Source organism: Aquarana catesbeiana, linkage group LG13 (assembly GCF_042186555.1).
Source record: "Aquarana catesbeiana isolate 2022-GZ linkage group LG13, ASM4218655v1, whole genome shotgun sequence".
Taxonomy (NCBI): Eukaryota; Metazoa; Chordata; class Amphibia; order Anura; family Ranidae; genus Aquarana; species Aquarana catesbeiana.
In genome coordinates, this window is record NC_133336.1 from 227,995,680 (window position 1) to 228,008,610 (window position 12,931).

Genomic DNA, 12,931 nt, shown 5'->3' on the forward strand with positions numbered 1-12,931 from the left:
TTTATTTCATTATATTGTGTTTATTTTATTGTATTGTGTTTTATTTATTTTATTGCATTTTTTTTTATTTTATTGCATTTTAATTATTTTGTTTTTTATTTTATTGTATTGTATTTTTTATATATATTGTATTTATAATATTTATTTGTTTTATATTTTAATTTTATTTTATTGCATTTTATTGCATATTGTTTTATTTGAATTATTATTATTCTTATACAGGATTTATATAGCGCCAACAGTTTGCACAGCGCTTTAAAACGTGAAGGCAGACAGTACGATTACAAAACAATTCAATGCTTCTAGATTGTAAACTCTAACGAGCAGCGCCCTCTGATTCCTCTTGTATTGAATTGTATTGTAACTGTTTGCCCTAACGTTGTAAAGCGCTGAGCAGACTGTTGGCGCTATATAAATCCTGTTTTATAATAGTAATAATAATATAGAGTAATCAGAGGGACCTGTTTATTAGAGCTTACAATCTAAACATTGTAATTACTGTATTTTATAATATTTAATGTATTTGCAGAGTTTTAGCAAACTGCATGCCACCCAGTTGAAAGTTACATTTAAGTGACTTTATTTTTTATGCTATGCAGATATTTTATTTTATTGCATTTTATTTCTTTTATTTTATAGTATTTAATTTATTTATTGTTTTATATTTTATTTTATTGAATTTTATTTTTTTATTTTATAGTATTTTATTTATTGTTTTATGTTTTATTTAATTGCATTTTATTTATTTTATTTTATTTTATTTATTGTTTTATATGTTATTGCATTTTATTTCTTTTATTTTATAGTATTTTATTTATTGTTTTATGTTTTATTTAATTGCATTTATTTTCTTTTATTTTAGAGTATTTTATTTATTGTTTTATATTTTATTTTATTGCATTTTATTTCTTTTATTTAAATAAAATACTATAAAATAAAAGAAATAGAATGCAATAAAAAAATATAAAACAATAAATAAAATACTATAATTGTTTTATATTTAATTTTATTTCTTTTATTTTATAGTATTTTATTTATTGTTTTATGTTTTATTTAATTGCATTTTATTTCTTTTATTTTATAGTATTTTGTTTATTTATTGTTTCATATTTTATTGCATTTTTTTTTATTTTAGAGTATTTTATTTATTGTTTTATATTTTATTGCATTTTATTTCTTTTATTTTATAGTATTTTATTTATTGTTTTATGTTTTATTTTATTGCATTTATTTTCTTTTATTTTAGAGTATTTTATTTATTGTTTTATATTTTATTTTATTGCATTTTATTTATTTTATTTAAATAAAATACTATAAAATAAAAGAAATAAAATGCAATAAAATAAAATATAAAACAATAAATAAAATACTATAATTGTTTTATATTTTATTTTATTTATTTTATTGTGTTTTATTTATTGTTTCATATTTTATTTCATCTTATTTATGATTTCCTATGTCCAATCCTTTTAATATATTTGCCCCCCCAGACACATGAAACTGTCCGCTCACCTGATACAGAGCATGATAGGGAGGGACACGGCTGATTGATTGCATTACATATCAAAAGGCCCCTGCAAAGACAATCCACTGCCGCTGTCAACATCAAACCCCCCCCCCCCGAGGGGTCCTCTGCGATTGGCCACTGCTGCTGTCAATCGTCCTCCCACCTCCTCTCCCCTCTGCTATAAGAAGAGCTGGCAGTCAGCTCAGAGCTCAGAATCCTCCTCATCACACTTCTCCTCAGTAACAAGTTCCCGGATTACAAATGGTTGTTCAAATCCGCACCAACCAACATCAGCAAGCCAAGATGACCGAGATCGGCCACCAGCAGCAGAAAGTGGAAGCCAACATTTTGGTCCTGGGCGCGGAGAACGTGGGCAAATCCGGTAGGTTAACAAAAAGATTTTTTTTTCCGAGCTCCACGGGGCGCATTTTATAAAGCGGAGAATGTGACTTTCACCAAACATTCACCGGTGGTGGATCCATCATTTATACCACCGGCCGTGAATGTTTGGTGAATGTCAAATTTACTCCTTTTACATTTCCCCACTAAATGTTTCATTCTTCTTGTTGATTAATAGTTATACTTTTTGAAAAAAAGATGAAATGCAGTTTTGATTTTTAAAGTACTCACTTTGATTGCAAGCTCTGCTGCCAACAACTGAGTGTGACAAGTGCAGCAAATTTAATTTAGCTTATTGAAATGGGAATTTTGTTTCTTTTTTTCCTATGGTGAAATCTGCCTTTAAAGAAATAATGGGAGTTAATGTTTATCAGATAGTTTTATGGGGTGTATTCATAATTTTTTTTTTTTTTTTTTTTTTTTTTTTTTGAGGCGGTATGTACATTCGTTCTGTGCAAACGGTGCAGAGAACAAATGTCATTGGGCTACTTCCTGTCCTGATCAAATGTTTTTGTTTTGAATGGGAAAATACTAAATTCGGTCACTAGACAGTGCTAAGTGTTATAGGAAATTCCCCCTATGCGATTGCCAGCTCTGCTGCCCAGATTGAATGTGGAGGGGGGGGGGGTGCACTCTTCACTCTCTTTTTTTCTCTGTGGTCTGGAGAGCTGATTAGCACCATCTTGCTGATTTAAGTTTGAAGGAGATTTGGACATTTTCAAATAAAAGGGTCAGTCCAACAAAAACTGATATTTCAGTGTTTGGTGGATGATGTAGGGTTAAACCCCCTGGCACTCTCTTCTATCTAATCAATGCTGTACCCATTATGAGGGGTTACCACCCTCCCTGTGCTGAGTTCCCAGGTCTGTAGACCTGATGTGCCCATTATGAGGGGTTACCACCATCCCTTTACTGAGTTCCCAGGTCTGTAGACCTGCTGTGCCCATTATAAGGGGTTACCACCCTCCCTGTGCTGAGTTCCTGGGTCTGTAGACCTGATGTGCCCATTATGAGGGGTTCCCACCATCCCTGTGCTGAGTTCCTGGGTCTGTAGACCTGATGTGCCCATTATGAGGGGTTACCACCATCCCTTTACTGAGTTCCCAGGTCTGTAGACCTGCTGTGCCCATTATGAGGGGTTACCACCATCCCTGTGTTGAGTTCCCGGGTCTGTACACCCGCTGTGCCCATTATGAGGGGTTCCCACCATCCCTGTGCTGAGTTCCCGGGTCTGTACACCTGCTGTACTCATTATGAGGGGTTCCCACCATCCCTACACTGGGTTCCCAGGTCTGTACACCGGATGTGCCCATTATGAGGGGTTCCCACCATCCCTACACTGGGTTCCCAGGTCTAGGACACACAAGTGGGGACACCCAAAACCTCCCAGGTGGACAAGAACAGAGTCAGGATTTCTGACAGGGAGCTCTCACGGTTGAGGTATCCAGAACAAATAACAGTCAGATGCTGATCATGCCCGCATGCTCCACCAGTTAATAAAATATCTCTTCTGGATGGACTGATCCTTTAATTTTTAACCAGGGCAACTAAGTTGCATTTTTTTTGTGAACAAAGGTGATTCTGGACAGTTTTACAAGCCAGGTTTATATGTACTGATGTAGGGTAACTTGGTGGGATGAAGAGTAACTGTTTAGTGCAATAGCCTATGGCGACCAATCAGATTCAGAATACTTTAATAATCCTATAGGAAACTGTTATCAACATGCATTCATCAACGATCTCACAACAGTAAACTGATTCTGATTGGTTGCGGCATATTGCAGGGAAATGAGCCCGCCTTTGACCTTTTTTAAATGTTCTGAAAAGTCACTAATGAATTATTTGTTTTAAATGATTGAAATTTGTGTTTCTGGGTTGAAATCTAAATATTTTACCTTCTTCTTTTCAGCGCTAACCGTTAGATTCCTGACCCGGAGGTTCATCGGAGAGTACGTTGGCACCGGTAAGTTCCTTTCGCTAAATTAAAAAAAAAAAAAAAAAAAAAATAGAAATGTTATTGAATTCAGAGATAGAACTGAAATATAAGAGGGCTTACTCCTTTCCCTATAGATCCAACTTTTACTTATGTTAAAAGCTGAAGGTTTTCATTCTATCACCCACTGTAGCACACCCCCTTCCACTGTTTATGAATTTCTTCCTTGGTGGTAGGCAGCCAACTCATTCATTTGCTGTAGAAGATGAGGAGGAATGGGTGGAGCCCAAGGCTGCAGATAACGTAGACTTCCCCCAAGGTAGACTTCCCCCCAAGGTAGACTTCCCCCCAAGGTAGACTTCCCCCAACATAGTCCTCACTTGCATTTTTGGCTCCCCGAGCACCACAATATGGCCGTATTTTGCTACAATATGCCCATGTGCATGAGCGCTTATCGTTCAAAAAATTAGTTTCTTAAGTTAGTATTGAATATGTTTTAATTGATCAGATTATGAATTATGTCCTGGATGATCCTCAGCTCTCCTGACAATCCATTTTTCTCTTCTGTCTTTCAGAGTCCATCTACACGCACAATGTCATGGTGGATGGTCGGGAGACCTTCTTCAGCATCTGGGACTCTGTCTGTCCTAAGGTGAGTCAATATCTACATGAAATTCTTCCTGGGTACATAAAGTGATTGTTACTTAGTAGACCCATTGGGTCCTTGTATCTCTTGGGGGATCCAGTGGAGAAATTCCACCCACCATAAAGTCCCACCTTAAAGTTCCACATTCCCACCTACCTTGAATTTTTGTGATTACCCGCCCACATTGTAATGTACATGCTCCTTACTGAATTTAGAATGGGTTGAATCTCTACAACCATTTTTATGGTGGGCAAGTTCTGAGTAGAGGTCTCAGATGGTTTAACTATATCTCCATTTCCTTTCTGGGTGGGGTGACCCTTTAGGCCTCATTTAACCTATCACTGTGATTTATCAATGTGTATTTGGATATTTTTTTAATGAAAGTATTTTGCCTTTCTTGAACAGAACCCTAGCCTTCAGACGTGTATCAGTGACGAGCAGTTGCGATGGGCCGATGGCTTTATCGTGGTCTACAGCATTTGCAACCGCGACAGCTTCAACGTGGTGCGCCAGCAGCTGCAGCGCATCCGCCAGCAGAAGAAGCGCCAGGGTTTAGCTCCTGTTATCATTGTAGGAAACAAGCGTGACCTCCAGCATCGGCGGGAAGTCTCCAGCGAGGAGGGGCGCATGCTGGCCATCGGCTCCGACTGCGGCTTCTTCGAGATCTCAGCGGCGGAGACCTACCACGGCTCGCTGGTGGTCTTCCACCAACTCCTGGAGTCTGTGCGGGAGAACCGCAATGCCAACAAGAAAAATGCTGGGATCAAGGGCATCGTCAGGAGCATGTCCGCCGTATTTGGGCGCAAGAGGATGGAGTGAAGCTGAGCCTTCTCATCTGCAACTTCTTTGGCCTATCAGTTGGCCTTGCAACCGTTTAAAGGGCAATGTCTAGGTGGCGGGCTACCAGCATAAGTCTTTATGTGGTCTGTCGCAGACCGCTTGGCACTGGCGCACTCGTTCGTGGAACAGTCAGGGGTTGGACTTGATACTTTGGACTCTGGCCACCCGAATGACAGTATTGACTTGAAGCAGACTTGGTTGAAGCCGTTGTCCCGGACAAGCCTCCAACCTGCTGATGGTTGTGCAATCTTTTTGGATTTTTTTTGTCCAGCACCTTGGCGGACACGGCTCAGTGGAGTCCAGATTGGTATGCAATGGACAATTCAACAAGCACAGGGTACGGCCCAATGCTGGAGAACATTTATTTGTCCCAGTGCAGACCCCCACCCCGACCAAATGGTCCATTCTCACAATGCAATGGGGGCAGGACAATGACTCTTCCTAAGGGCTAGTTGTTCAAATGTTCATCTGCCTGCTGACTTTTTTATTTGTTGTGTGGTGTCTGATATGGCTTCATTCTCTGGGGGGTGGGGGGGTCTCAAGGCCCCAAAATGGAGGACAGAGGTTTTTTCACTGTTGGTTCCGGAGTGTTATTTGCACTATACGGGGGGGAACTGAGTTTTTGACTTGTTCCTCCCAGCCTTCCTCTACTACTCCCGTAACAGCAATGAATACATTCATCTATTTCTCTCCCCTATTTAGGGTCACCGTGGACCACGTTCATTCGATTTAAAGCCAACTAGAGCAAAATGCCTGTGTGCAAAACCTCTGACGGAAACTTTTTTTTTTTCTATACCCCCCTGCAATGGCTTACCAGCTTGAGGGCCCTGAAGCTATTTGTTTCCTAGGAACTTTATTGATACATTTGTTCAAAGCTCCTTATAACCCATACTGGTAAATGTTACTGGCCAAGGCTGCTTTGCGGGTCATCTAAATCAGTCCAAGGTTTACCGTTGCCCCAACTTCCCTCCGCCTAAAGGCCACTTCTTATAATATAAGCTACTGATATCTTTGGCTTAATTGGGGGGGATAAAAAATTTTTTTTTAATTTTTTGGTATCGGAGTTAATAAACTTGTCAGGTCAGGTGTTAAAGGGTAAGCTGCTCTGAAGGTGAGGCACCTGTGCGAAAAGCCTCATTTGGAAGCTGCACTCCAAGGTTGTGATGTCACCTGAATAGCCTCAGCTGTTAATTGGTGCGGGGAGATAAAAAAAAAAAAGCAGCTTCCTTCTGAGGTTTTGCGCATGGGTCTGACTGACAGTAAAAAAGGAGAAAATGCCATGACATCCTACCGACTTATTAAATCGTCATCTGTTTGGGCCAATCAGTGTGTGGTGGTGGTGGGACGTGCAATTCATCTGATGTTGATGGTAATCGAAATCTGTGAGTGTGATCGCTCTTCACATGTGTGATTATCATTGGATTGTAATTATTAACTGTTTTTGTTTAAAACTTTTTTTTTTTTACAAAGTAAAGGAGATGGAATCAATGTAAATAAACTGAGGGGGCAGTGACACACTGACTGTACAGATTGTATATAAGCTGAGATGGGAGTGGGCGGAGCAGTGACACACTGTGATTGTATATAAGATGGGAGTGGGCGGAGCAGTGACACACTGTGATTGTATATAAGATGGGAGTGGGCGGAGCAGTGACACACTGTGATTGTATATAAGATGGGAGTGGGCGGAGCAGTGACACACTGTGATTGTATATAAGATGGGAGTGGGTGGAGCAGTGACACACTGTGATTGTATATAAGATGGGAGTGGGTGGGGCTGTGACACACTGTGATTGTATATATGGTGAGGTGGGAGTGGGTGGGGCAGTGACACAATGTGACTGTACAGAGCTCTTTGTGCATAATGTGTGTATACAGTATATATATTGTAAATGTACAGACAGAAGTTTTTTTATTTCATTCTGATGCAGGCAGGGAATTTGTTTACATAAAAAGGGAGAAATATTTATTTTATATGCTATTTCTGAAAGTCTTATTATTTTTTTTTTCTTCAATAAAAATAAAGAATCAAACTTATCAATATCTGCATTTTGTGATTTCTTAAATCTTACCAGCTCCTCTCCTGGATTGACATGGCTTCCTCTGATTTTTTTTTTTTTTTTTTTTCCTGCATACCGTGAGCTTCTCACAATATGCATTAGAAGCTGCAGCAAGTCAGAGCCCCGCCTCATTACCCTGGCCCCGCCCCTTTCGTTCATAGAGTTCAGTTCTTACAATTACATACCTCCCAACTTTTTGAGATGGGAATGAGGGACACCTATCAGCAAAAGTATGCAAGCATAGGACACACCCCTTGCCACGCCCCCTTAAAGGAGAATTGTATAAAAACAAGACTGGTTAAATCCACAAGTGCTTTTTTTTTTTTTTTTTTTACCACTACTGTTCCTTTATATTGGCTTTTGGAATTTACAAATGCAGAAATTTAGAAATCAGATGAAAGGTTTAGCACTGGAAAACACTTTTTGATAGATAAAAAGTGTGTTTTATATACAACTATATAGATCAGACCAAAATGAGGGACAAATGAGGAGGAATAAGGGACAAAGGGACATTGCTCCAAATCAGGGACAGTCCCTCCAAATCAGGGACAGTTGGGAGCTATGCAATTATGGATGCTCAGCATAACATATGGGTGCTGTTTTCAGGAAACGATGTGCAGCCCCCTGCGCTGGCCCCTCCCACTTTAGGGCCAGTTCACTCCTGGAATGCATTTTGCGTTCCGGTGCGATTTTCTGTGCAACTCATTTGAATGGGATGAAACTGCACCAAAATTAATGCATACATGACTTTTTTTTTTTTTTTTTTTTAAACAGGCACTGCACCAGATTGCCTGCATTGGATTGCACAGTATCATTCAATCGCACTGCGTTTGCAGTCTGCACTTAGGGTGTCATTAGGAATATATTGACACCAGCAGCAGATCACACACACAGTGCATTTTGAGTGCAGGAAAAACGCACACTAAATGTTTTTTTCACACACCGTGTTCCTGGGTGAACGGGCCCTAAATCCGTCCACCCATCCCAATGGCATTGGAATCTTTAAGACATAATAGTCACAGTGGGCTAGAAATATTGATTTATTGTTTGCAGGTGAGAGATTGCATCATGGTTGCTGATGAGAATATTGGTTTAAAGATAAAGTGAAGTCAAGGAACTAGATATCCAGTCAGATGGACATTGTACTAACATCCAGCATTTTCATAGACTTACCCCCACTTTCCGGGTGCATCAGCTGGGCCTAAATACTATCCGATAGCCAGCATAACCAGACCTAGTGCTCTCAGTAATCAGCACTCAGTAACTGACCTGCTCTGACACGCCCCTTTTCTGCTCTGACACTCCCCCTCGTCTTCCTGCTATACAGTATATTGTATGTGTGTGTGGTAGAGTTGCCACCTCATCCCTTTAAACCCAAACACATATTAATTACACCGATTCTGAGGCTAATTTAATGTACTAAGTGAATTTAACTACCCCCTTAACCCCATAAGGACTGGGGCTATTTGTCAGACTCTGTGTTTACAAGATAAAATGGAAAATTTATATCAAATACTTACCGTAATTTTCCTTTCCTGATAGACTCCATGGCAGCCTAGGTATGGGTTAATCCCGCCTCTCATACCTCATAGGACCCCACTCCCATAAATCTTTGCTTCTGGTCAGAGACCGTGTTCCGTAACTTAGCCTACTCCAGCAAATGGGAGGGAACTCCTGCTGCCATGGAGTCCATCAGGAAAGGAAAATTACGGTAAGTATTTGATATAAATTTTCCGTTTTCCTGACAGACTCCATGGCAGCCTACGTATGGGAAATAACTAGCCATACACACCCGGGTTGGTAATTGCTGGATAATGAAAAAAAGGTTTAATTGGCACCATCAACAGATAATGTGTGCAAACCAAGGTTTAACCGAAGACAAAGAAGCCGGTTCTACACAATAGTGCGTCATAAAAGTGTTAATTGATGACCATGAGGCCGCTTTACAGATTACTTCCGGAGACACATGCCGGGATGCTGCCCACGATGTAGAAACGCTCCTGGTAGAATGAGCGGTTACCGCCTCCGGAGGAGCCAAACCCTTAGACCTATAAGCCCATTGAATGGCCTGAACGATCCATGCTGCGATGGTTCTAGAGGAAGCCCGTGATCCCTTGTTTTTACCATGAAAGAGAACAAACAGATGATGAGACTGGCGAAAGGAAGCTGTGGCTTCCAGGTATTGCTTTAGAACCTCCCCAACATCTAGAGGGTGAACATTAGAATCCTCGGTAGACCTGAAAGTAGGAAGGACAATCTCCTGATTCTCATGGAAGACGGTTGTTACTTTTGGATTCGATCCTAACATGGGGATCAAGACCACTCGATTTGGGAAGAAGGTAAGGAATGGTTCTTTGCATCCTAAGGAACCAATTTCGGAGACCCTCTTGGCCGATGTTATGGCCACTAGAAAGACCACTTTGAGAGAAAGCTCTTTAATCGATGATTGATCCATATGCCGTATCTCCTTTTCTGAGAAGAAATCCAAGACGAGAGTAAGATCCCATTTAGAGAATCTTGGTCTTCTCTGAGGCCTAAGCCTTATTGCTCCCCTGAAGAACTGCCTAGTAAGGGGGTGTCTGGCCCATGATACGCCTGTGAAGGCTGAGACTGCAGAAACCTGGACCCGCAAGGAACTCACCGATAAGGACAGATCCAGGCCAGTTTGTAGAAAACCTAGAATGTCCTGAATCCATGGATTACTACAGGAACCATTGGTGGAAACCACATAGTCCGCAAACTTCGCCCAAATCCTTTGATACACTCTGTTGGTGCCCGCTCTTCTGGCATTCAACAATGTAGCAATAGCTGTACTTGGACATCCTAGCGCTTCCAACCTTCCCCTCTCAACCACCAAGCCATCAGATGGAGATGGGATGGGCATGGGTGAAGAGACGCTCCCTGCAGCAGGAGATCTGGTCTAGACGGGAGAGGGACCGGCTCTCGGTAACTGAGCTGCATCAGGAGAGGAAACCATGGCCTGTTGGGCCAGCACGGGACAATTGCCAATACTTCGACGTCCTCCCACCTGAGCCTCGATAGAAAACGAAGAATGATTGTAACCAGGGGAAAGGCATAAGCCCTGTGGAATATCCACTGGTCTGTCAAGGCATCCACTCCGAAGGCTTGGGGACAACGACACCTCGTGTACTATTTCTCCAGCTTGAAGTTGCAAGGGGATGCGAACAGATCATCCCTAGAGACAGGACCCAATTGAGACAGGACCCAATTGAAAACTTCGGTGTGGAGGGACCACTCGTTGTTGTCCAGGGTGGCTCTTGAAAGGAAGTCCGCCTGGACATTTTGAATCCCCGGGAGATAAACAGCCGATAGATTTGTCAAGTTCGTCTGGGCCCAGGACATGATCGGGCTTACTTCCCTCAGTAAGGAGAGACTGCGGGTACTCCCCTGTCTCTTGATATATGACACTGCGGTCGTGTTGTCTAACCTCAGGAGGACCGAGGCTCCTGATATCAGATGGAGAAAAGCTTGAAGGGCACGGAGGGCAGCTCGAAGCTCCAGGACATTTGAGACTATCCCTTGGGATGGGAAGTCCCATCTGCCTTGGGCTACCTCCGTCAGGCAGAGAGCGCCCCAACCTCTGTTGCTTGCATCCGTTGTCACCGTAAGCCAGGAGACAGGTGCTATGGAATGGCAATTGAGGAGATTTTTCCGTTGCAGCCACCAGGGGAGGCTCTCCCGCATGGAGGTGGTTACCCGTACAAGATGGTCTCGAGACCCTGGATCCCATTGTTGGAGAAACCCCTTCTGAAAGGGCCGCATTTTCCATTGTGCCCACCTCACCATGGGGACTGTGACTACCATGGTGCCAATTATCTTGAGACATTGTGAGGCTCTGAGGAGAGATGATGACAACGCTAGGCGAATTCTCTCCCGAATTACCGGAATTTTCTCCAGAGGCAGAGAGATGGTGCTCTCCACTGTGTTGAATTGGGCTCCGAGGAATATTAGAGCCTGTGTCGGAACTAGATGACTTTTCTCTCTGTTCAATAGCCAACCGAACTCTGTCAGGGTAGAGATGACTTGATCTCGATGTGACAACATCTGTTCCCTGTCTTGTAACAGCAGGAGTAGGTCGTCCAAATAATGGTGTAACCGAATACCTCTGACCCGGATTAGTGCCACCACAGCCAATAAGAGCTTCGAAAACACTTGAGGCTATGTTGTGAGCCCGAATGGGAAACATGTAAATTGGAGATGCCTCTGGTCTACTGCAAATCAGAGATACCTCTGGAATTCTTTTGCGATCGGCACATGAAAGTAGGCGTCTTTCAGGTCTATGGAGACCAGCCAATCTCCTGGTTGTATTGTTTGTCGGATTGTCAGCAGTGTTTCCATCTTGAATTTTTCCTTCTTGATGAAGGAGTTCAGATGTGTCAAGTCGATTACTGGCCTCCAAGAGCCATTCTTTTTGAGGACCATGAAAAGGGGGGAATAAACCCCTAGAAATCTCTCTTCTGATGGAACTTGAATGGCGGCCCCCTGGGCAATCAGTGAATCTGTATATGATAGAAGAATTTGTTTTTTCTCTTCTGAGTGCGGAAGGACCGTAGGCACAAACTGGTGTATGGGTGGACTGTTGAATACCCAAGTGTGACCTGAGGAGACCGTTTTGACGGAGTAAACGAGCCCCTACTTGCTCCGTCTGGACAGGCGCCTTATCAAAAGGACTTGGAAGTCTCCCATCCTCCTGACGGGGCTGACTTTGAGGATTTTTGACCGGAAGGCTGGCCTATCCCCCAGTTTTTTCTAAACTCATAGCCAGGTCTGTAGCGGCGAGCATCTCTAGCACGCCCTGGCTCTTGCCTAGGTTGAGTCCTTCTTTGGTTAAGGATACGACTGCCCTGGGGTAGGAACCCTGATTTACCCCAGTAGCACAGGTAATGGCAGAATCTAGTTTATTTCCAAAGAGTGAAGAACCCTCAAATGGAATCCTGCACCATGCTTGTTTAGAGGCAGGGTCTGCAACCCATGGGCGTAACCATAGGGCACGTTTTGCTGTAACTGACGAGAGCATAATACGTGCCACAAGACGAATAATGTCAATGGATGCTTCCCCCAGGAAGACCGATGCCAGCTTCAGCTCATGTACTGGAGAGCTCTTGAATAAGTCTTCAGACACACTTCCTAAAGCTGTACCCACATCATCCGTCCAAGACTCCATCGCTTTAGACAAAGCTGCGAGGGCCAGGGCTGGTTTACAAGCCATACCCACCGTGATATATATACGTTTTAAGTCCGTATCAATCTTCCTCTCCAAACCATCCTTGAAAGAGACGGTATCCTCTAGAGGGAGTGTAACATGTCTCACCAGCCTCATGAGAGCTGCATCGATAAGGGGGGCTGATTCAAGATGTTTTACTTCATCAATCTTGAAAGGATACATCTTTGCTATCTTGGAAATTAAAGAGTTTTTCCTTTCAACCTTACCCCATTCATCCGAGATAATTTCGCCCAGTTCACCCAGGAAGGGGAAATTTGGGCGATCCTTCTTAAGATGTTTAAAGTATTTCCTCTGCTTAGAG

The 12,931-nt window shown here is 42.3% G+C and overlaps 1 protein-coding gene across 1 annotated transcript; it reads left to right on the forward strand.

Annotated features, from left to right (window-relative positions):
• Window positions 1-1,692: 1,692 nt before the first annotated feature.
• On the forward strand, window positions 1,693-7,300 carry LOC141116884 (ras-related and estrogen-regulated growth inhibitor-like protein). The gene is made up of 4 exons (XM_073609363.1): window positions 1,693-1,889; window positions 3,816-3,869; window positions 4,415-4,491; window positions 4,891-7,300. Exons 1-4 carry the CDS (start codon window positions 1,769-1,771, stop codon window positions 5,302-5,304), a joined length of 666 nt encoding a protein of 221 aa, XP_073465464.1. The 5' UTR covers window positions 1,693-1,768; the 3' UTR covers window positions 5,305-7,300.
• Window positions 7,301-12,931: the final 5,631 nt, after the last annotated feature.

Bases quoted from the DNA above. Each gene is read 5' to 3' on its own strand.
- LOC141116884 (XM_073609363.1), top strand. From the start codon at position 1,769: ATGGTTGTTCAAATCCGCACCAACCAACATCAGCAAGCCAAGATGACC. The intron at 1,890-3,815 runs GTAGGTTAACAA...TCTTCTTTTCAG, and splicing joins GGAGAACGTGGGCAAATCCG to CGCTAACCGTTAGATTCCTG. The intron at 3,870-4,414 runs GTAAGTTCCTTT...TCTGTCTTTCAG, and splicing joins CGGAGAGTACGTTGGCACCG to AGTCCATCTACACGCACAAT.